This window comes from Penicillium diatomitis (assembly GCF_028827545.1).
Source record: "Penicillium diatomitis strain IBT 30728 chromosome Unknown utg000003l_segment0_segment0, whole genome shotgun sequence".
Lineage (NCBI taxonomy): Eukaryota > Fungi > Ascomycota > Eurotiomycetes > Eurotiales > Aspergillaceae > Penicillium > Penicillium diatomitis.
Window position 1 is genome coordinate 2,003,729 of NW_026623175.1, and position 23,031 is coordinate 2,026,759.

Below are 23,031 nucleotides of genomic sequence, written 5' to 3' on the forward strand. Positions count from 1 at the left end.
AATTCAGATATCGTCCCATGGCCTCTGGACCAAGTACCTGGTGGCTTGGCCAAAAATCGACGCCTCGGGACAAGGATTCGCACTGAATCTGATGACCGACCGGAGAGCTCTTGTATGTTAATGATGCCCCTCTCCTCGGGGGAGATGAAATTTGGTTTATAAACATGCTGGAGGCACGGTCCTAAGTTGCAAGTTTAGTCAAAACTGCCAGCTGTTATCCCTTATACACACGGAAAAGTGAGATTGCTCCTCAGTTCTTACCTGAGCGTCTCTCGGTTCAAGAGGAGCTTCCACTCACCGCTCGGTGCCCGACTCCAGCGTCTTACCGCCCTGAGTATCCCCACCTTTAATGCCGGCAGAGGCCTGTCGACGTGCTCAACATTGAGGATGGCACTTGGCAATTTGACTTTTAACAACGCTTGGGAATGTCTGTTCGTCGACCCCTCCAGCTTCAAGCATGAAGGCTGCAGATCTTTTCTGAATCAAAGCATCATTATCGCTACGTGTCCCAATTGTTCAAGAGAGGCGTGAAGCTAGCGCGTGGGCCACATTATATTGTCTTGCCTCTTCCCCGTGACTCGCCTAGTCAGGTCTGAAGGCCAACATACCTTGCAGAAAGTCACTTGACAACCGTCTCTATGTGAAAGGTCATCAGGTGAAAGACGAGAGAACGTAAGTGAATCTGAATAATACCTTCAGGTTGATGAAAGATGATACAGACACTGATGAGATAGCAGACATCCCGTCTTGCACCAGAGTGTGACACAGCAAACCCAGATACGGTCCGAGATATGGGGCTTACACCACAGCCTCACAAATTCTCGGACTGTCCAGAAGACCTCAGAATGACAAAGAAGCTGGGTGGTCTCGAAGGATCTAACCCCACGGAAGCACCTAATACGCTCATTCTCAGGTCAAAGTCGAAAGCAACGCCAAAGAGCCGAAGCACTTTAGAGTCGCCTATCATCGTCTGTCCAGGCGGCGATTTGATCTTGCACTATGTCAGCTCAGCTTCTGCAGAAACCCACTACTGGAAGGTTGATAGGGAAACGCTGAGGAAACAAAGCTCTTATTTCAATGTGCTGCTAGATCCTACCAGAAGCTTCATGGAGAACAACTCCCTCGCCAGTCAACTGGCAAATCTGTCTACCTCAGATGCCTTGCCTGTTGTTAAGCTACCGACAAATGCAATCTCGGATCTATATGGAATGGAGGCGTTTGAGCTTTTCCTCCAGATGTGCTGCCTTGAATCTCTGAAAACAGGCACAGCGCAAGATGGCGAAGACAGTCTGATGGCTGTGTTCTTCCGCAATCTGCACTCACGGCCTCCATCTTTGATTGCCAGGTTGATTGCAATTGCAGGTTTCTATCAGAATGAGGAACGGGTGTGCCAAGTTTTGAGGAATCTGAACTATCTTGGGAGAAACAAATCGCAAGAAAAATTCAGCCAGGAAACCTTGAGGCTTGGCGAGGATCGAATCCGGCAATGCATATTCATTGCTAGAGCTTTAAAAGAACACACAATCCTGAGGAGACTATCACATGCCCTGGTGGTTCTTGGCTCCAAGCACTGGGCTCAACCACCAGAAAATCCAGGAATCCCTCATCTTCCATGGCAGTACCTGGCAGATGGACTAGAATGTAAGGATGCATCTACAAGATCTATTTAGATTGTGCTCTTAATACCATTCGCAACATGCTAACATTCCATGATAGGGCAACTATTCTACCGACGGCAGTGTGTTTTGAACACAATCGCAGATTTGCAGGCATATTTTCTTCGCAAATTTGGTGGTTTAGACACCGAGCAACAAAATCCAACAACCGCCTCATCTGGAGCTGCGCGAAACCTCTTGAATAATCAAGAACGAGCAGTTCAATGTCGAGCGGGTCTCGACAATGCCAATCAGTGCGATCTTTTTCATCTTGGCCAGATGACTCGCTTCTTCTCAGTTCGAACAAAATCGGTCTTTATTGGATCCAACTACATCGATCCTGATTTCAGACCGCCAAGCACATCAGACGAAACTGTCTCTACTCCTCACCACGTTCCACCGGTTCCGGACATTGCGTCAATCCTGGTGGCGCTCAAGAAATGTCCCGACTATCAGATCGATCAAAACCACAATGCATGCGGAATCAGACGTCGTCTGCTTCCGATACTAGACTGCATTGAGAAATTTGTGATGGATGGGTATGGCTTGCTCGGTGTCCAAGCTGATGAATTCGATACGTCGCGAAATTCCATCGGCCCGTCGTGGGCTGAGGGATATACCCGGGCCGTGCATATCACGTTCGGCCAGATCTCGCTCGTGGAATATGAACCCGGTCATCATCATAAGCGCGTATACCCGTTTAGCCACGTGAGCGGGGGTAGTCTCTCCAAGGAGTGTCGTGCTCATGCACTTTTCACTGCCCAGAAATGTGTCTGGGAACCAGAATCCCGAAACCCTGTGACGAGTCAGGAGCTTTTTCACCCCTAGGTGGAAGTTGCAAGGAGCTGGGTTTTGTTCCTTGATTCCTGCGCTCTTACGAAGGTAGAAGCAGTTTCGCTGGAGAAGAGGTGTGCATAAACATGTAGGAGGTATTTGTACGATAGATTAGTTGTCGGGTTGAAAGGCATTGATAGATTAATGCATGAACTATCTATACCAAGGTAAACCCCTCAGGTATATCATAAACCCCAATTAAGTTTGTTCTATGTCTATAAAAGGACAATTTCTGACGGCGTCGACGAAAAGAAATGTCAAACGTAACAAGCTACTGGTGCGAGCAGTGCGATATCGGATGGCAAAGCCAGATTACCAGTGTCGGGAGTCCATGAGGTCCAACATTTCTTGGAAGCAGCCTGACTTGGATCAATCATGGCTCGCTCAAGATCTGATATCCAACATGCTCAACCTTAACAAACGGCATCACCCCAGAAATACCCCATGTCAACGTCCAAATTAGGGCCACTTGGGAAGAAAGATCCGGTAATCTGGCCCGTGTTGGGATCACAGGGGAAGAAATCATCGTACGTTAGTTGGTTAGAGAAAGGCGCCTCTTGCTTGGTCAACGAGTCCAGGAGATCAGGTGCTTCCATATTGAATGACATCGACATATCAAGCGGGCTCGCAGGCTGATTACTCGGCGAACAAGCAATGGAGTCCATCTCAGCCGCGATCGAATCTGCTGTAGCAATGGGCACAGGAGGCAATTCGAAAGCAAGGCTGTTCACCAGGGGACTATTGCCTGTCTCGAATGGGTCGAGAGCGTCGGAGGATGCATCGAAGAGGGAATTGCCCGTTGAATCCTCATTATCTGATACATCGCCTATGTCGATTTCCGCCGAAGGGGTGAGGCGACGAAGGAATCCATCACAAATTTTCCATGCACGCGCTGATGCGGTACTTTTCTTTCCGATGACAGCCAGCCACTCTACGGCTTTTCTTGCAGCTTTCAGTACCATGTTTGCTTTGTCAGGGACATGTCGAGATCGAAAGGCAAGCTCCATCAGGAGCACGGTGGTCGCTTGCATCAAGTAATGTAGGGTGCACCACCACGGAGACATCCGATGCAATAGAGCCGCATCCAAATTGTCAGGAAACAGAGTCAGCATATGGCATGCAGACTCCACACATTCAGCAGCGGTCTTGCCGCAGAATTCCCGCACCTTGCTGTCTTCGGACGGGGAGGCATCCGGCCGACAGAGACATGGGCGCGCAATGCCGATTTTCGTGCTGTAAAACAGAAAGGCGAGGCCCATTCGCTGACCCACGGGGCATTGCGAGCTCTGAGTCGAAGTGAAATCATATGCCGGGGGAAGATTCATGAACCATGAGTCGATGGAAAGTGTAAGACTTTGAATCGTAAACTCAATGCTTGCCCAAGGGGATTGCAATGCCTCGGGGCTATAAAGCTTGGTGGTCATCCGCTTGGCAATAATAGCGAGTGAAGTCAATTGTAGAAAATAAAGAGACATGCATGGTGGAAGACACTTCAGATATTCCGCCCGGCTTCGTTTCTGATCACCAGCCGACGTTGATTCGCCCGAGTCGGAGTCTGCGGTAGAGTCCAGGTTGGCGGTGTTGCCGTTCAGAGACACTCGATCCAAAGGACTCGAAGCCCCTCGCCCAGCCACGCTGATCAGCTGTGCCACGTCTTCTTTCTGAAAATCACTTTCATCGAATGGAACTGGCAGGGGTGTCGTGCATGAGCCGTCCATGATGCACGATGGGCGACCTGTCATAACCCCTAGCAGATGCTCAATGTTGTAGAGTGACCACCAAACACGATACCGAATCTCCTTTGAGGTATCAGATGTGCAACCGCCCACGTTCTGGAGGTGTAATCCAAGACCTAGCGCACCCCTAACAGCACTTCCAGCTAGTTTCCAAGCTCTGACTCACGAAACAGTCAGTGAACAGGAAGCTGCATACTAATCGTAATCGAAGCGCAAGACTCACCTATTTATGTGCCCAGACGATGTTAGATAAAAGGAAGCGAGCCCTTCAATCTGCAGCTGCTGTAGGTCTGGATGCTGAAGGAATTGATTCTCGAGACAAAGGCCTCTGGCTCTTGAAAAGTAGACCTCATGGTCATCCTCGCCCTCTGCCCACTCGGCGTCGGTCAACTGACCATACTTTGAAGAAATGGCAAAAATCAAATTGACAATCGCTAGCCACTTGCCGCCGGGCCTGAGCGAAGGCTGATTAAAGAAGACTTGGAATTGTGAGAGGAAAGTCGAAATCCCAATGATGGGAAATGATGGATGGACTGATGTCAGGTAGGCGTTCAGCAACTTCGTTGCAGCGTCTCTGGTGGGTACTTCAAACAAATCAACTTGCTCCCTTTTAGGAACTTCGAGATCATCTGCAAAGTAGGTGGCTGAAGCTACCAATGGCTCAACATGCTTGTCGACCAGTGGAGTTGGGGTCGGTGATGGAAGTCCACTCTCATTATCCTCGTGAGATTTGACTGTCAACCAGTCCTCGCACTCCGTGTTCATTTCCTTTCCTAGCTTTTGCAGCCAGGCGATCTCTGAGCTCCTACCGACAAAGCCGGTCGCACGAGCATTTTCATCCCGGTTAAAGTCCTCTTCGGTGTGATCCACACGGCCTATAATACCAGGCGATGAGGAGCTATCCTGCGGGGGAGGCTCGGACTCAGACTTTCGACCTCTATCATTTTTCCGAGCCAGGCTGTCATCAACTTGGATCACTAATTCGGGCGCAGACTCCTGCGGCTTGTCAGATAGGTCTCCCAGGACCAACGGAATGCAAAGTGATGGTTCTTACCGCGGCCAATGCAATGTTTACTAGCTGCTCATCAGAAACACCAAAGCGGCCACTCAACTTTCTAATGACATCCTCATACGCCTGTACCTTTGCGGTCAAGCTAGCCAGCTGTCTGTATCCACCGAGAATGGTCAATCGAGTTCAAAGTTTGCAGCAAAGAGTCAAGCAGTATATCTACTGACCGCTTCGACTTCTCTCTTTTCCCATCAGTGTAACAGCAGATGATGCCAGCTTCTCGGCAGTTGCGACAGCCGGACTTGTCACCTGTACATTTTGTCTTTCTCTGGCGGCAGCTCTCGCACGCCCGGCGAACGTGGCGACGGTGAAATCTGCCAGGGGACGTGAACGCTGACTCTGTGCCTTCTGCGAGGCGTGGAATCGCCATTTTCCTGCTGCCGATTTCAGTCTCCGGTACTTGAAGGGCCGCGAGTGGATTCTCCTGTGTCCATTCACTTTATGAGTTGCTGAGCAAGGCTTTTAATCGTCAAGCAATGATTGACTCACTTGGCTCAGTTGGCTGCACGTCTCGGCGTCAGCACTCGTTAACATGAACAGGCTTTGCTGATAGTCCCACAAAGGGTGCGAAAGACTCATTCTGGGAATCAAGAGACTGGAATATGTATGTCTCGGCCTAGATCGGGGTTGAGTGAGTATTTGACTTCAAGGGAGAACAACTCCATCCGCAATTCCGCATTTACCCCAAAAGCTCCAGGATTCCCGGGCAAAGTCTGAAGATGGCACTATCAGACGCTCATGAAGAGACGTGGAACGACGAATCTGAATTGAGTTTTTATTCCATTGGTCCCCTTCAACCAAGGGTGCAGTGATCCGGCTTGGAGCATTTCCAGGTCGCTTCCACGAGACGGTGAGCTCGCGAGAAGCTTTCTAGCATGCTATGAACAATGAGTTACCATTGTCATGATGATCGTCCCAGTGCCGCAGTGAAATCACTGTGGCAATGGTAATGTATCTTCAGGGAAGCCAGGTCTTGTCAATTTGCCTCATCTTGTTGGAGTGTTGGCCGAGGCGACTCTGGAATCGATCTATGCATCTTCAGTGTAATCACAGACACTTTCTGTTCGCCGCTCACTGGCCAGATAGACGATAGTCTTGCATCAGAGCGAGTCCGAGATCTTGATGTATTGGCTAGATCAATGTTTTGGAGCCCCTCTCGAACCATAATTGAGGACAGTTGTGCATCGGTCGTTGGAACCGAAAGACTGCCGGCTCCGACGCCTCCTCGACTGAGAGCACCCCTGAAGGAGGTCGATTGACAACGAACTGACCATATCACCTCACTCGAAGTTGCGTACCGCATGAGGGGACACTTCAGATTTGGTTGGCCGAAGGCTTTGGCGGACAGAATCAAGAGAGTCAACCAAAGAGCACTTCTCTTTGCAGCCCTAAATTCAGCGAGGGCTTTGGCGGTCTAGACCAAAAGATCGGTGTCAATGTGACGTTTGATGCGAGAATGCTTGTTGAGTGTGCTTGTCTCTTCCGGCGAGGGACCGAAAGTTCTAACACGCTGGATTGAAGAATCAAGCTGAGCGGGTAATCCTGAGAGATCCATGGAAAGGCATCGAGGTACCAAAAGCCTGAATCTCCTCACCAACAGTCTTGCCACTTCAAGAGGCAAAGCTTCAGTGCATTGCATGTTACTGCCGATATGGCTAGAATCATGAGCTGGACAATACTGACGTTATGCATTACAGCAATGTGACAATAGCACACTGCACGACGGGGCGAGACAAGAAAGCGGGGACGGGTTCAACGGAAATCTCGTTATGGACTGGTGCAGATGGATTCTTGAATCAACAATATTGATTTGCACTCATCGACTCTAGAACAGCTGGGCCCGATGAAGCTAAAGGAAATCCATCATCTCCATGCATCATGCGAGTGAATCACCTAAGACCCAACAGAAAGATATCTACCTTGGAAGTCAAGGATAAGCTCAGGAGAAGAACAATAGCTTAAGCATTAATAGAAAAGGGAGACTCTATACAATCATATCGCCGTATTACTCAATGAGGTAATTCTCCGCGACACTGCGAATGTCCTTGGAGAAACCAGCACTCTCACCACCCATCTCCAACAGGGTTGCATCGAGGACATCAACATCGACGAATGGCTGAGATTTTGTGAAGCGTACGCTCATCGGGAAGAACTCATTCTCATCGCCATCCCCTGTTGATTCGAATTCGAAGCTGCCCGACGAGTTCGACTCGTCCACTGTGCCTAGATTCCAGTCCAGGCTATCACCTGATACCTCGTAGACCGCATCGAAGCTGGCAACTGCAGGCTCTGATGTGCCATAGGGAATGGTGACCACAACGTCACGCAGAGTATCTGCGCCATTCAGCTCATATTCCACGGTTACAGTGGTCGAGTCAGAGCCCTTATTGACCCACACAGTGAATGTGATAGGAAGCAGCTCGGCATTATCAGCAGTGCTAGCCACACGCCATCGCAAAACACCAATGGAGTTGTTGGCAGGGAATCGTTTCGTGGTATCTTTCAGCTGGATGGCGGAGGTATTTGTGAAGAGAGCTTTATCGACGTTGGGATGAGTTCGGAACTGAGCACCCTGGGTGGGAATTGCTCTCAGGTCAAGTCGAAGTTTGGTGAAAGCCGGGTCAGTGATGCGAAGCTGAAGATCTCCCTTGACCTCGAAAGATTTGACCGCGCCTTCACGAGTGAGTGTGGCGGAAATTGTCTCGGCGATAGTCACATGAACGGGCTCACGATCCCCTGTTAGGGACACACGAGCAGAGGAAGGCTCTTGGACGGGAGTTGACGCTTGTGGGGTAACCAGCGGGCTGGACTCCTCGATCTCCGGGCCGAGGTCGCCCCGTACCTTTTCATAAATATCAGTAGCTTTGGATTTCTTGCCGAGCTGCATTCCCTTTCCACGAGTGGGAAGGGGCCTATAAGTAGACAGACAGGTCAGCAATCCTGGTCCTCATCTCTTTCAACAAGGCAAAGGCAATGAGTAAGCGAGAAACATACTTGGCGAAGGTCTTTTTCTTTTCCGCCTCGTAGGAGTCAAAGGTCTCGGGGACCGACGGACGCGAAGGTGGTGTGTAGGCAGGGTAGTTGGGTGCTCGGGGAGCAGCGCCACGGTTTGAGCGAGCAGCCTCTTTGCGCTGCATTTCCAATTGCTTGGCTTTGCGTTTGCGTTCCTCGCTGGCTTCCAATTCTTTGTTCTATTGATGAATGTTAGTCTCCACCCTAAGCTCTCGGTGTAAGGGACCGTATTACCCGCTCAATGATCTCTTGAATGCGCTCCTCGTGACTCTCCATCTCGAGGAATGTCTTGATCTGCGAAAGTGACAGGTTCTCTCGATAACCCAGGGTTACCAGCTCATCGTACGCGCTGAGTAGCTCGAACGCATTGCGAAGGATTTCACGTTCATCGAGACTCTTGCAGATGCTAGTCGTCACTTGCGCAAAGAGATGCAGACTATCAATGTCTTGCAAAATGTTGGATTGACGGTTGGTGATCAGGACAATGTAGAGCTCATCCAATGGCTGGTACACAAATCGCACGTTGTCCTGTTCGACTGTAGTGTGCTGGGTCTGCGAGTCCGCAAGCTTGGGGAAGGAGGCGAGAAGAGCTTCGATTCGGGAGCGAGGAATTTCGCGAAATTGGCGCGAAAGCACTGCTTTACCACCGCGAGTGCAAATGGATGCTGCGAGCACGACCTGAAAGATGCGGGACAGACCATTAGCTCCACGTAATTATCACAGATAACAGACCATGAAACAGGAGACAGTCATACCATAGTGAGGAATTTCCCTGGGTTTTAAGGACACAGTATAATCGGAAAGACGAGGAAAGCTTGAATTAAGCAGTGTTGTCCTCCAACAAGTCGATCGTGGCTGCAGCAGAGTCAAGAGCTGGAAAGAGGCCCCTTGTGGTTGATTGACAAGGTCGCCCGCGGGCCGCTTTGCTGGTCTCTTTGGTCTTCCACCTGGTCTGTGCACGTGCACGCCTTTCAAATCGTCGGGCTACCCCTTCGCTTAATCGTCAGCGCTTCAAATGTCCTTCGTCTACATCAATTTTACAACCTGTCACGCATTTTGACCCATGATCATACTCCCTTTCCCTCGACTTGTCTCAGAATCCAGGTGGCTGAGTATTCGGAAGATATTTTATTGAAACATCACTGATCATCATCACGTACGCGCCGCTATCCTCGACTCGCGTCAACTTCTTTTCACCTCACCTACCCGTTTCACGCATCCGGCGCGCTACCTTAGGCCTCCCTCTGACACGTCCCTCATAAGGAGCTTGTGTCGCGCTCTGTGCTATGACAGCCGTACCGTCTCTAACGATCACAACAATGGAGGTTCCTACGACAGAAGATTCCATGGAGATGGCTTCGCCTTATCACGGGCACGCAGATGACTTTGACATCGATATCGATCTCATGGAAGACAATGTTTCGAACATGGACAGTGAGATGATGGGCGCAGATGACTATCTCGGCACATCTCATGCCTCATTATTTACTACTGAGGCAAATGGCGATGCAGACATGGCTGATGGACCGTCTGAAGGATCCATGGTCGATGCAGATTTGGTCGACCAGGACCCTGATGTTGAAATTGAATTTGAGGACACCACATACGAGGCCGAAATGCTGGAAGACGATCAAGACGAAGGGAATACCATCCCTATCCCCTCAGTTCAGGTTGAGCCACACCCGGAACCTGTTGAGCAACACCACGGTCCAAGTGAGACCCTTACACAGGCCGTTGAAGAACCGGCGCATCAACCAAAAGACGGTGTAGACACTACCGGCGAAGAGTCAATTCCAAGTGGGTCCGTGGAGGCTCGAGAGGATCCTCAGCCACAGGAGTCAAATGTAGCTCTTGGGGAGGTCTCTCTTGAACCTATCAATGCTGCTACGAGCGCTGAGACCTTCGAAGGATCTGAACAGTACTCAAAAGCGGATTCTTCGGCCTTTGAAGACCATTCTCAAAGCCATGTTTCTGGCACAAATGAAGATTCGAGTGCCGTGATTGCTCCGCTTGATGACACTGTTCCAGTCAACGATGCGGCCGCTGAGAAAGACGATGAAGAAATTCCTCAACAAATCGAGGCGACCGAAATCCCTCAACAGGATCACCACGCAGACGAAGCTGCAGATGTAGTTGAGCCTGAGAAAAAGGATGAAGCTGCAGAGGGTGCTAGGATCGCAGACGAGGATGGAAAGAACCCTTCCAAAGACCCCGCCACCACCAGCGCTCCAGAGACCGACGATCAGAGTAGTTTTGATGAGGAAGAGTCCCTGCACCCTGTCAAGGTATACTACCAGGAGACTGAAATTTCCCTATTTCCTCCTCTTGAAGGAGACTCGTCGGAGACATTCTTTCTCCATGACGAAGAAATCGCGTACGATCATATTGGTAGACTGTTCAAATCTCTGCGTGAGGTCTTGTTGGATAATGTCGCCGAGAATGAGGTCCTTGTCATTGACATTGATTCATTGGGTATTCAATTGACTGAGGTAAGTCCAACGTCGAATGCATATACGCTCGCTACAATTGAGGAGCTCCTGCTAATCAGTGAACGTATAGGACTGCTCGCACTTATCCACTTTGACCTTGCACCGAATTTTGAATGTCTACCTTCGTCTTTGCCAAAATGAAGGTAACAGCGAACCAGAGGCTTTCTACTTGACGCTGAGCTCCAAGCCGGCTGTTTCCTCTGAGCTTGCCGCTCTGGAAGCCGCCGCTGGCGAAGGTAAAGGCTTGTCGCAGATTCACCCGTGGAGTGGATACGAAGATGGAGATGACATTGATGATGGCGAAGCTACTCAGACCATGGATCGTTCATTGGAGGAGAGTCATGAATTGCAGACCCATCAGAAGTCCTCTTCGGGCACCGATAATCCCGAGCCACGAGTTTCGGTGCACGTGGAAGAAGTGAATGTAGTTGAACATGTTCACCAGGAAGCCCACCCTGATGAGACGACTACGTCACCTGACCACGAAACAACTTCCATCACAGTGGGAAATGAGGATACAGTGAGCCCTCCGCATAATTCTTCGAACGCTGTTGAAAAGTTAGATGACTCTCGCGAAGAGCAATACGACTCTGAGGCTCCCCGAACAGAGTCGACCTCCACGCTTGTGGCTACATCCGATCGTGCCGGTGAAACTGAGTCTGCTGGTGACATCTCCACCGCAAGTGGACAAGCGCTACTTGAGCAAGACGGAGAACAGATCGGCGATGGTGGTGAGCACGCAGATACTAGCGAGGAATCGAGTGGTGCTCGGACATTGGAGCAAGAACTTGCGCCCGCGTCGCAGGAGCAGACGCAAGAAGATATTCCTGACGAATACCATGAGGAAGACGACAATACCAACGAAGCTGAAGCAGAAGCCGACGTGCACGTGATCGATTTCGCTGCTGCGGATGACCGCGATGTTCATGTCGGCGAGAGTGACCCGGCGCCTTTGGAACAGGAACCCGGTGTCGATACTGTGTCTCATGATGCCGATGAGCAGAACGAGGACCAGTGGGAGTCTGCGGTAGAGGCGAAGTCGCTCGAAGAGTCAACAACACTTGAAACTGCGGCGGATCCTGAGGATGATCTATTGGAACATACCAGAGACAACTTGCAAGACACTGCCGGCGATCTCGAGGAGACCTTTGACCACGAAGACGAAGACTTCCAACAAGAGTATGGGAATGAGCAACTTGATTTTGCCGCAGACGATGCATATGGCGGTGATTATGACGCCAACCACGTTGAGGGCGGCCACGATGAAGAACAACAGGACATCCTTGTCTTCACCGAGCACACTGTGGGCGAGCAGGATTCGGCACCCATCGAGTCAGAAACCCACGACAAATCGTCCAAGCGCTCTCGTGGGGACGACGACGAATGGGATTTGGACGAGACTTGCAGCCTTGAGCCCAAACGTCGTCGCCCTTCATAGACCATTCGCCTTCCACATCATTTTTTTGACCGTTTCCCATTTCGACTTTCACCTTGTGCAGGCACCTCTTCTGCGGGACTGCTGCCTTGGAAGGCACCATCAGACCCCCATAGATCTTCGAGCTCTTGCCACTGTGTCCGCCCCAAACACTAACAACTACTAATCAATTTCACAGCAATTTTGCCGCCACACACGCGCAAGGTATGGTACGTTCTCTTGATCGAGGAAACAGGTATGTTTTGTGTCCCCTATCCTCTCCCGGTCCCCCCGGTGGACAGGTCACCTGATACCTGGCATCCACTGCGGAGAGATACGTCACGGTTCCCTTGTCCCTTGACCATGACAACATCCCATTCTTATCATTGCATTTTCCGCCTTTTTTTCTCTCTCTCTCCCATATCCTTATGGTCATGGGCCAGTGCATCTTTTCCTTCGCAAAATACCATTCTACAGTCTGAAACAGCGGGAGTTGATGGGTATGGTAGTTTTATGACGCAGGAACTTGCGCCTCGGTGCGCTAGAGTCTTTGCTTCGGCTTTTTCCATAGTGCATAGCATAACTAGGATGGATTGATGTTGTCACAGTGTGTGCTTTTTGGGCGTTACTTGAATGCTAGATACAGGTACCAGTTCTCGGGTTGGACCTTCCCCTCGGTCCTTGCGTTTAACTTGGATGGATGTACAACACAGGCGACCTTTTGTCAAACCCAACCTAGAACCCGAGCGTGTGATTGATCTTGCACCTGATCTCAGGGCTGCAATATCACGTTCTGGACAAAGAGTATATATATACGCATTGCGCCCGCGGTGTCCCAGTTAGGTTCAATTCTCCACCCGGGGCCTTCGCCCGGGCACCTCAGCGCAACTGTTGGGTCCAAGTCTCAATACGTGAATAAAGCCGCCAAGGCGTGGTCCGTGACCTGATCCTTCCATTAATTCGGGTAGCCCCTTGGTTGAACTGGAGGGCGATCACCTCGAGGCTGCTCGGTATTGGAATGGCACGTGCTGACGTTTGCGGAAATGAGACGAGGAGCTAGTAGGAGGTATGAACTATGAAGTGGTCTGCAATCTGCACAATACTAATCCCAAGAGTAAACCTTACTAGAGCTACCTAGGTACTTGACCGATGTGCTGCAATATATTCTTGGACTAGATACATCCCGAATCCATGGATAGGGAAGAGATGAAAGCTAGGTCTCTTCGATGCTAGAGCGGCGAGCAGCTGGATATATGCGAATCGAAGCGAGCGGATTGCCCATGTCGACGTTCTACACGTCCATGACAAAAGACATGGTCAAAAAGGACGAGCCCATCTTGATTGATAAGAAGCGTGACAGCATAAGGAGGAGCAAGTACCATCCACAGGCACCAGCGGGAACTCCGAGCGGTTCGAACGCTTTACTCGTATCCTAGAGTCTGTCTTTTTCATAGTTAGGTTTCAAGGTACCTGAGGTGATCGTCAGCACTCAGGAGCATTCAGCAAGCTCGCTCCCCACCAGAAGTACACCTGAGATTACCTCCTTGCCACATGCACAGGGTCCTGGATCTCATGGAGGGCGTTCAAACTCAAAAGCTTGAATGGTCTGAACCCCGGTGCTCTCGGTGATCGGGGCTCTCGAAGATCGAACCCCCTCCCCCGAGACTTTGGACTTGGGAGTATCAGATTGCTTTCCCCCTACTCCAATGTAATGTGGGTCCGCCCCGTCCGCCCCGTCCGCATGCGGTTCAGATGTGACCCTTTGGACCAGCGATCAGATGTGAAACAACAACCCCCCGCCACCGCCCTCGAAGGGTCGGAGTCGGGCTTTTTCAAATTCAAGCTCATTTGGCGGAGGCTCGGGCGCTAGGCCTAGATCGTCCTGGATCATCCTGAATCATGTACCTGGGTTCGGAGCCACCACGTCTTGGCTTCTTAATTTTTACCCTTTTAACGTTCACGCATGCACTCATGTGCAGTCGAAGCGCAGTAGAGTTCGGCTTGGCATTTCAAGGCAACCCGAACGTGGTTGCAAAGGTATCTTAGACCTTGAATCTCCGAGAGTTGTCATTGCTTGATCCATCCTTTGTAAATGCATACCTACACCGTAGTAGTCCCTTATTTCGGTCGATAAAAATATGATATGTAAGGTATGTACTCAATGTAGTACTCCTCATGGGACGGTTAACACAATAAGTATAGAGGTACGGTACGTACCTCTGGGTGGCTCTCGCCTCGAGACGAGGGAACGGATCGCCCCGCTTCTTGTTATCAGGGGGGGGGGGGGGGGTTGTGAACAGACTGCTGTCTCACGGTGCAGGAAAACCTCAGCGAGCTCGATGAGTGACAACAGTGGATGTCGAGACATATTCGAGGTTTGAATGCGGGTGAAGAACACCTCGAGGCAGGAGGATTAGGTGTTAGGTGTTACGACAAAGTTCATACAACCTGAGGATTCGAGGCCATTGCATAGAAGCACTGTATAGAAGTACACATACTACAGTATACTGGCTGCCTCTTCCTTATTGCATGGTTGAGAAATCTTCATGTCACCATCTCCAGGGCCCCTGAGTCCTCTTAGTTGTTGTTGTGAACTTGTGCTCAACTGCTCAGATGCTGCCAGCCCTCGGCTGGCTTATCCGGGGTCGATAGCTATCATGTGACCAGGTCGTCAGTCGCCTTCCCTTGACGAACATGTTTCGAGTTTAGTCGGGATTCCCACCTTTTGTAGTTCTGTCATCCTGCCGAAGTGAGGTACTACAGTAGAACAGCACAGCAGATGACTAGATCGTAGGTAGCGGTACATATCCCCCCAGCAATATATCTAGTGTCCCCAAGTACCTCAAGTCACTTAGGGTTTGACCGTTCTAGCAAGTTGAGATGCCTTCATGTCCCATCATTTCCATTGGTCTCTGGCCTACGAGAGTTGCCTCGCAAAGGTGAAAGTACACACAGTCCCTGACGCGGCCTCAGTGCCCACTGGGCCCAGGCTCGAAGCGGACACCTTCCTACTCCATCGTCGCTCCACCGAACGCAGGCAGCCAACATTATCGAACCGACCCAACGCCAGGCATTCTGAAGTCCGACCTCGTCTGAAGTCCTTTGTTCCCTTTGTTCCTGAACAACTCACGACCACTGGCACCTAGTACCTACTAACTTAGTACCTACTAACTACCGACCTCATCTACTAAATTATACTGGTCCTGCTGTGGTTGAGTACCCCGTAGGTAGTGCTTGGTAAGGTATGATGGAAGTAGCAGCATGAGTAAGAGTACGGCAGTCATGGCCCAACTCCCAAACACTCCTGCGACTGCTGCGCCCGTGGTTGGTGGCTCCATGGCTCCCTTCCCGAGCCCGACTCGGTCACCTTCGTCGTGCATCATCATAATTGGTAGACTGGAGAACTTAATGCAGTACAACTTCCCTACTGCATCCTTTATTTCAGTGAGGCACACTTAACCACCACTGACTGTATAACTCCTGCATTGACTTACCTAACCTGTCCTCTTTCCGTCCTGGAGTAGCGTCTGCTCCCATTGAGATTTTGCCCTTTTTCTCCGACAACAATCCCCCCGGCATTCGTCTTTGCGATCGGACCACTTTGACTCTGCTCTTTGGCGCACGCTGAACGTTGTCAACGTTGTCCATTGCTGCCTTTTGCTTTGCGAACCCTGCCAGAGGACTCCAAAGGGCTCCAGAGGGTATCGAGTCACCCTGCGCGTCGCGGTCCTACCGTGTCCGGTTCAGTCGATTACGCATCCCTTCTGCGGTTCCTCCTTGCGCTGCCCGAGGTGCTCTCCGAATCCGTTCCGCCCGCCCGCCCCAGCTCTCAAACCGTCCTACATACCATCCAACCTTCAGTCGCTCGTTGCCCATCACACCGTGGATCTGCGAGAACCCAGATCACTAGCCGTTGGAGGATCCAGTACAGTAGGAGCTGCACGCTCCTATACCACTTCGCATCACGATGCTTCCTGACAAGTATGTTCGTCGGCCCGTCGGAGGGGTCGCCTGGTGTCACAGGTTGCGCCGGTCCCTTTGTGGACAAGGTGGCAGGACAAGGACAAACGCTGACTTGGTCGCAACGACACACAGATATGTCGGGCTCATATTAGCCATTCTGTCCACGATGGCCATTGGTATGTGCTACTTCCTTCTTCCTTCTGATACAGATCGCATGCCGCCGCCGTCCCCAACCTGTTCCTGCCAAGGCAGATAGGCTAATGCATGTGGCTCGTAGGCACAAGTTTCGTCATCACAAAAAAGGTTCGTTGGAGACAACTGACCCAATCAACTGCGGTCTCGGCGCGCCGCCTCAAGCTCCATCAGATTGGGAGGAAACGACTGGGGTTCTAAAGCAGAGCGCTGATAGCGCCCACCGCAGGGTCTTCAACATGCTAATAGGCAACACGGCTTCGAAGGCGAAGGCTTCTCATATCTGAAAAGTCCGATTTGGTGGGGAGGCGTCGTCACTTGTATGAAACTCTTCGCGCCGAGCATTTGCTCGATCCTCGATAAAGCACCGCTAACCCTCCGGTTTCAGTGGCCATTGGAGAAGTTGCGAACTTCGCCGCCTATGCGTTCGCGCCTGCGATTCTCGTGACGCCCTTGGGTGCACTCAGTGTGCTGATCGGGTACGAAAGCCATCCCCAATTCCCTGCTGCCTCGCCCCTGTATACGAGTCGTCAATATCCGCTGACAATGTGAAGTGCCGTGCTGGGATCCTATTTCTTGAATGAACGGTTAGGGACACTCGGTAAACTGGGCTGCGCATTGTGTCTCCTTGGCTCGGTCGTCATCGTGCTTCACGCACCGCCTGACAAGCCTGTGGAACGAATTGACGAGATTCTGGCATACGCCGTTAAACCAGGTGAGCCTGTCCCAGACGGTCGAGCTCTCCCCGTCAGACGTCGCTCATCCTTGAATCTAGGTTTCCTCTGCTATTGCCTCGCCGTCGCGATCTTCTCTACGGTCATGATTTACCGAATCGCACCCGTATACGGAAAGAAAAACCCTCTGATTTTCATCTCGATCTGCTCGACTGTCGGCTCCATCTCGGTCATGTCTGTGAAGGCATTCGGTATCGCAGTGAAACTGACTCTCGGGGGCAACAATCAATTTACTCACGCGTCCACCTATGTCTTTGCCATTGTGACCGCCTTTTGCATTTTGACCCAGATGAATTATATCAACAAGGCTCTGAACGCGTTCTCAACCTCGATGTGAGTGTGGTGTTTCGCGGCTACTCTGGGGAACTATTTTCCACTCAGTCACTAAACTGCAAGCTTCTCTCATAGTGTCAATCCCCTATACTACGTCACCTTCACGACAGCGACACTCTGCGCTTCTTTCATTCTCTTCCAGGGATTCAATACCACCGAGGCCGTCAACACAATTTCCCTGCTGTGCGGCTTCCTTATCATTTTCGCTGGAGTTTATCTCCTCAATCTTTCTCGCCACGATCCTGATGGTCGAAGTCTGGTCAATGACAAATTTGACGATGAAGGTGTACCGACCGATGCGATCTCTGGCTTCCAGACTCGGCGATCCATGCAGTCTCGCCGAAGCTCAGTCAGCATTGCCTTCATGAACGGTCATAGTGATCGGGAGGGACTGATTCATTCCTACGACGTAGAGAACAACCGCGGGATCGATCTGGACGATCTTGCAGATAGTGGTGCAGAACCCGGTCCAACATATTCGCATGGTGGCAGGAGGGAACAGACCTCGTTACAGATCAAGCACGACACTCCCGCTTAGCCGGATCTCCTGGAAGGCGAGTGGAAATGACCACATTGAAAATCAGTCGAGATCGGCATTCTTCACGATCCCAGGCGCTGCCTCTTCTTGCTTTCCTTCAGTCCGATCTCCTTTTCCTGTCTTTTTGCCGTTCCCATCCCTTCATCGATGGAGGCTTCTCTGTTTCCCAAAACCAGCAACTTCTCCTATCTGTCTCTGATTAGAGCTTCTTGTACTTATACCACTGCCACCCCAATGTTGGTATTGGGCCTATGAGCGATCCCAACATACCCGATCATTGGGATGCTCGTACGACATGATTGAATATGACTCTTGGATTCTCGGCATGGCTTGCTACTGTTTGCTTCCTTTCTTCATGTTTCTGATCTACTTGGGTTTACTGGCTGGGGAGAGATCACTGTACATATTGTACCAACGATTGATTTGTGCTTGTTTCACGCTTTTTGCTCAACATGGGTGCACACTGCACAGTATGCTCAAGATGAAGTCCGGGGTCTATAGAGCGACGGGATAAGAAATGACGGAAAACCCTGCTCAGACAGACATACTGCGAGTGATCAATTACACTCTACACAGTACACTTTGCGGTACTAACTAACCACCTCCTTGTCTACGTTGGGGTTCGCGTGATGGCCTCAGAGAAGCCTCGTGAGTGGGGCACTCCCGCTCCGATGATGTATTGTGCGGGTCAGCTGTGATGCCAGCTGAGGTCCTGTTTTTTTGGTCATCTACCCGGCAACCACCTCGATTTCATGGGTGGTCGATTCTGCGAATGTTCTTGCCAGGACTGTGATAGCAACATAGAACGCCAGACTTGCGCATCTGCACAGTTAGCCAGCCATCTGCGCTGTCTCGGAGCGAAGCTCTCAAGAAGAAGACCATGCCTGGTCTCTTGCGCAAGTTGGTCATTGTCGCTGCGGTCGATGGGCTGGTCCTACACGGCACCGGCGTCAATGGATTGCGACAAAAACATAACGGGAATAGCAATGAGGCATCGTGTATCAAGATTGATTACAAGACGAAACGGGTCACTACAGTCCCCGCGCCATTGGACTCATCTGAGGAGCAAAATGCGCTCGAAGCATATGGACTTGTGGGTGAGTGAGACCTTAGTTTTGCGGGGTTCGGCGCTACACAGCATCAGTTGACCGACGTCGACATTAACCTGGTTGTTTCACATCCATAGGCCTGCTGTCTATTGCGTCCTACTCATTCCTCGTCTCAATCAGTCAGCGTCAACAGGTTGCACAGATTCAGGGACGCCCCATCTACGCAGTGACCAACGTCGCCATTATTCCCGTCTCCACCCAGGAAGATGCTGGCCGTGCAATTGATCAAGCCCGCAAAGAGGCCTTGCAAACTGGTGCAGATCTAGACACGGAATCCGAGGAGGAAGAGGAAGAGGACGTCGATCGGACGACTGATCGAGTAGAAATGGAGATCAGCAGTGTACCTTCATCGCCCGTTCGTGAGACACCGCCTCACCAACGGGATATGAGCGTCAGCAGTATCGCTGAAGAAGTCATTGGGAAGCGAGTACGATTCGGTAGCTTCGCGGCGAATTGGCTGTCGCGCAAAACCCCGGGTTTAGCTCGACCCAGTGCCTCAGACCGTGAATCCCTTGAGTCACCATTTGAGAAGTCGCCGCGAGAGTCGGTCGACGGAAGCGGTAGAAAGGATGAAGCCACAAAGACCGCCGAGGCCGCGATTCCTAAAGAAGTCGAAGAGCATAGCGAGGCCCAGCCTGACCCAGCTCTGCCAGGCGAGGCTGACCGTCCAGTAGCCGAACAAGCCTCGCAGTTGTTGCCGAAGCTGCTTCGGTGGACGAAAGTGCTCTTTGCTTCTCGTAATTTCTTCTTCTCATATGATTATGACTTGACGAGGTCTTTTGAGGCCCAGGAGCTGTGGAACGCACATCAACCACTGCACAAGAGGGCGGATCCGCTGGTATGTCCTATAGTCTGCTGTCTTACATGCTGAGAGCTTCGTCGGAATGCATTGAATCACTAACAAGAACTGGTTTCCTGGATCCAGTACTTTTGGAACAGATATCTCATGAACGACTTGGTCGACAATGGTGTTCATGCCTTTGTCTTGCCCCTGGTGCAAGGCTTCGTTGGGCAGCGACAATTCACCGTCGCAGCCTCAGCGGATACGGCTCCTTCAACCGAATCACCTGAGGAGACGCCCGTCAAGGCCAAAGTCGTGGCCGAAAGCACTGAAGCTCCCGAGGCAACTCAGCATGAGTATCTTCTGACTCTGATCTCCCGACGCTCGGTCAAACGGCCAGGCCTCCGTTACCTCCGTCGCGGAGTTGATGACGAGGGCAACACTGCCAATACTGTGGAGACAGAGCAAATTCTCTCAGTGCCGGACTGGAACACGTCTCGTAAGGTATACTCTTTCTTGCAAGTGCGAGGCTCTATTCCATTGTACTTTTCTCAATCCCCCTATTCGTTCAAGCCGGTGCCGATCATGCATCATTCCGCTGATGTCAATCACCTCGCCTTTGGCCGACATTTCCGGGAGATGAGCCGCCGCTATGGCAAAGTACAAGCTGTGTCCTTGATTGATAAACACGCCGGTGAGCTGAAGCTCGGGGAACAGTACCAGCAGTACACAAAAGCCTTTAATGAATCTGGCGGCATTGATGGAGAGCAGCTTCAGCTTGAATGGTTTGACTTTCACAACGAGTGCCGGGGCATGAAGTTCGAAAATGTCTCGCGGTTGGTTGATAGACTCAAGTCTACCCTGGAGCAATTCGGATATGCGGCGATCAAGGATGGCTCGCCGATTCGCACCCAGACTGGGATTATTCGAACGAACTGTATGGACTGTCTTGATCGGACTGGTGTTGCTCAGTGTGCCTTTGGCCAATGGGCCCTTGAGCAACAGCTCCAGGCCGAGGGTCTTAAGATCGACTTGGGCGGAGACTCATCTACCCAATGGTTCAATATTCTCTGGGCTGATAATGGCGATGCAATCTCGAAGCAGTACTCTTCTACTGCTGCTCTAAAAGGGGGACTACACACGGACGCGTAAACGTGACTACCGGGGCGCTCTGAACGACTTTGGCCTCACGCTCTCGCGATACTATAACAACATTGTCAACGACTACTTTTCCCAAGCATGTATCGACTATCTTCTGGGCAACGTGTCAACTCATGTCTTTGAGGAGTTTGCCGTGGAACTTCAAACAACCGACCCCGGCATTTCCGTCGAAAAAATACGTCAGAATGCGATTGACACCAGCTGCAAGATTGTCATCAGCAGTCCGTCCGAGGAATTTCTTGGAGGCTGGACGATGCTTACACCACGGCAGCCGAGCACTTTGCGCACACTCCCTTTCGAAGAAACCGTCCTTCTTCTCACCGACGCGGCCGTTTATAGCTGCCGCTTCGACTGGGAGACGGACAAGGTACTTTCCTTCGAGCGTATCGACCTTCGCTCCATCTCCCGCATTCATTACGGAACATACATTACCTCTATCCTGACCGACAGCCAAGCCGACGAACGAAGCAACGTAGGCTTGGTCATCGTCTACCGAGATGGCGAGGCAAACGCACTACGTGTCAACACCCGTTCTCTTCAATCCAACGTCCAGCCAGCTGCGCTCGAAGCCTCCGCAAACAACGAATGGGACCTCATCTCGTGGCTGCGCGGTACCAAGCGTTCAACATCTCGTTTCATTGCATTCAAGTCTTTGCCCGCAAAGGCTGCGTCTGTCAATTCCCGACTTGATTCACCGTCCGGTATACAAAGTCTCCGTGAGCTCGACCGCGTTCGATCTATTTGCCTGGAGATCGAGCGCGCAATGCTGACGGGGGACGGTCAGAACAAGGAAGCAGCGTCGGAGTCGGTGGTCGAAGAATCTGATATAATATCCTTGGAGGAAGCGAAAAAGAGGACTGGACTACTGGAACACTTGGTGCACGACATCAAAAAGATGGTTTGGGCATGAAGGCAGCGCGGGTCACGTCAGGCTCTACATATTGAGCTTATAAGTAATCTTTGTGTTTATATTGATTCCTCGATGACTTTATGAGTACATGAACATATTCTGGTTTGTTTCGGTGCAAAGTGCAGCGGATGCGACTTTTTGGTGATTGGAGATAAAGATGCGTGAGAATGCTTAGGTCGTGCGGTCGAAAGCCGCAAGCCCGACTGCGAGGCATCGAGTATCAGCCTTGAGCGATCTCTCACTCTCACCCTCATTTTGAACAGGTATCACATATGATTCACGTAGCATGTGTAGAACCTATGTATCTCGAAGGGTGTCCCAACGAGCTTTCTGCACTTTCATCGGTCACTATGTCGACTTCCTCGATGACGGCTTTTCTACCGTTTCCGTGGATTGTTCGCTCATTCTTGCTTCATTAGACCTCAGCTCTGTGAGATTTAGGTCCTTGCGGTATTTTACTTCAGACAGAATCGACCTTAACTTTGACATGCAATTTGTTTGCAAGACTAGTGAATACTCGATGGTAACCCTCGAGAGTTGACTCTGAGCGACATCCTGATGGTTCGCACGCTGTCCTTTTATGATGCCGGACCCAGATGATTCGAGCTGGAGCACACCTGAAGGACTCGAGTACGATGCAGTATCTGTGTGAGGAGAGAATATGTAGATTTGAGCAACTACTACCTGATATTTACATATCCAATGCTTTACGTAGAGATGCCTAGCTACTTGTCATCTACCTCTGAGAACTTCCGGCTCATGCTGGACAAATCAATGAAGGCGAAGATCGAATAGATCATTCCACGGTTGATCAGACTCTCATTTCACCCTTCGATATCCAGTCTGCTGCCACGTAAACTCATTCAGCATCTTATCTTCTTCGACGCTCTCCATCTTCATAGATCGTTTTCAAGCTTGACGTGAGCTTTGAATATCGACCGCTTTCCCCGCTACATACGCATTGTGCCGGCAAAACCGACCTTTTTTGTTTAGTTTCGAACCGTGACCGCCTTGAAGGGAGCTGGAGGGCTGTCAGATAATAATCACTTCTTAATCTGGTTTATTTCACGCATTGGGACCTCTTCCGGAATTCGATGAAAA

General features: G+C 50.9%; 7 protein-coding genes across 7 annotated transcripts; 4 read left to right on the top strand and 3 right to left on the bottom strand.

Moving 5' to 3' along the window:
• Positions 1–845: 845 nt before the first annotated feature.
• On the top strand, positions 846–2,483 carry N7539_002889 (uncharacterized protein; the record flags this gene model as incomplete). The annotated part of the gene is made up of 2 exons (XM_056932492.1): positions 846–1,641; positions 1,717–2,483. The coding sequence occupies 2 exons, from the start codon at positions 846–848 to the stop codon at positions 2,481–2,483; spliced, it is 1,563 nt and encodes a 520-aa protein (XP_056792451.1).
• Positions 2,484–2,902: 419 nt separating this feature from the next.
• Positions 2,903–5,873, bottom strand: N7539_002890 (CeGAL family transcription factor; the record flags this gene model as incomplete). The annotated part of the gene is made up of 5 exons (XM_056932493.1): positions 2,903–4,382; positions 4,449–5,221; positions 5,280–5,391; positions 5,462–5,718; positions 5,784–5,873. 5 exons carry the CDS (start codon positions 5,871–5,873, stop codon positions 2,903–2,905), a joined length of 2,712 nt encoding a protein of 903 aa, XP_056792452.1.
• A 1,426-nt stretch (positions 5,874–7,299) lies between these two features.
• Positions 7,300–9,064, bottom strand: N7539_002891 (coatomer subunit delta; the record flags this gene model as incomplete). Its single annotated transcript, XM_056932494.1, has 4 exons — positions 7,300–8,206; positions 8,289–8,485; positions 8,541–8,984; positions 9,062–9,064. The coding sequence occupies 4 exons, from the start codon at positions 9,062–9,064 to the stop codon at positions 7,300–7,302; spliced, it is 1,551 nt and encodes a 516-aa protein (XP_056792453.1).
• A 561-nt stretch (positions 9,065–9,625) lies between these two features.
• N7539_002892 (uncharacterized protein) lies at positions 9,626–12,233 on the top strand (the record flags this gene model as incomplete). Its single annotated transcript, XM_056932495.1, has 2 exons — positions 9,626–10,795; positions 10,866–12,233. The coding sequence occupies 2 exons, from the start codon at positions 9,626–9,628 to the stop codon at positions 12,231–12,233; spliced, it is 2,538 nt and encodes an 845-aa protein (XP_056792454.1).
• A 3,143-nt stretch (positions 12,234–15,376) lies between these two features.
• Positions 15,377–15,857, bottom strand: N7539_002893 (uncharacterized protein; the record flags this gene model as incomplete). Its single annotated transcript, XM_056932496.1, has 2 exons — positions 15,377–15,605; positions 15,709–15,857. The coding sequence occupies 2 exons, from the start codon at positions 15,855–15,857 to the stop codon at positions 15,377–15,379; spliced, it is 378 nt and encodes a 125-aa protein (XP_056792455.1).
• Positions 15,858–16,176: 319 nt separating this feature from the next.
• Positions 16,177–17,969, top strand: N7539_002894 (DUF803 domain membrane protein; the record flags this gene model as incomplete). The annotated part of the gene is made up of 8 exons (XM_056932497.1): positions 16,177–16,190; positions 16,305–16,348; positions 16,450–16,475; positions 16,594–16,684; positions 16,753–16,843; positions 16,919–17,079; positions 17,140–17,431; positions 17,507–17,969. The coding sequence occupies 8 exons, from the start codon at positions 16,177–16,179 to the stop codon at positions 17,967–17,969; spliced, it is 1,182 nt and encodes a 393-aa protein (XP_056792456.1).
• Positions 17,970–18,849: 880 nt separating this feature from the next.
• N7539_002895 (uncharacterized protein) lies at positions 18,850–21,930 on the top strand (the record flags this gene model as incomplete). The annotated part of the gene is made up of 4 exons (XM_056932498.1): positions 18,850–19,066; positions 19,156–19,916; positions 20,004–20,933; positions 20,989–21,930. 4 exons carry the CDS (start codon positions 18,850–18,852, stop codon positions 21,928–21,930), a joined length of 2,850 nt encoding a protein of 949 aa, XP_056792457.1.
• Positions 21,931–23,031: the final 1,101 nt, after the last annotated feature.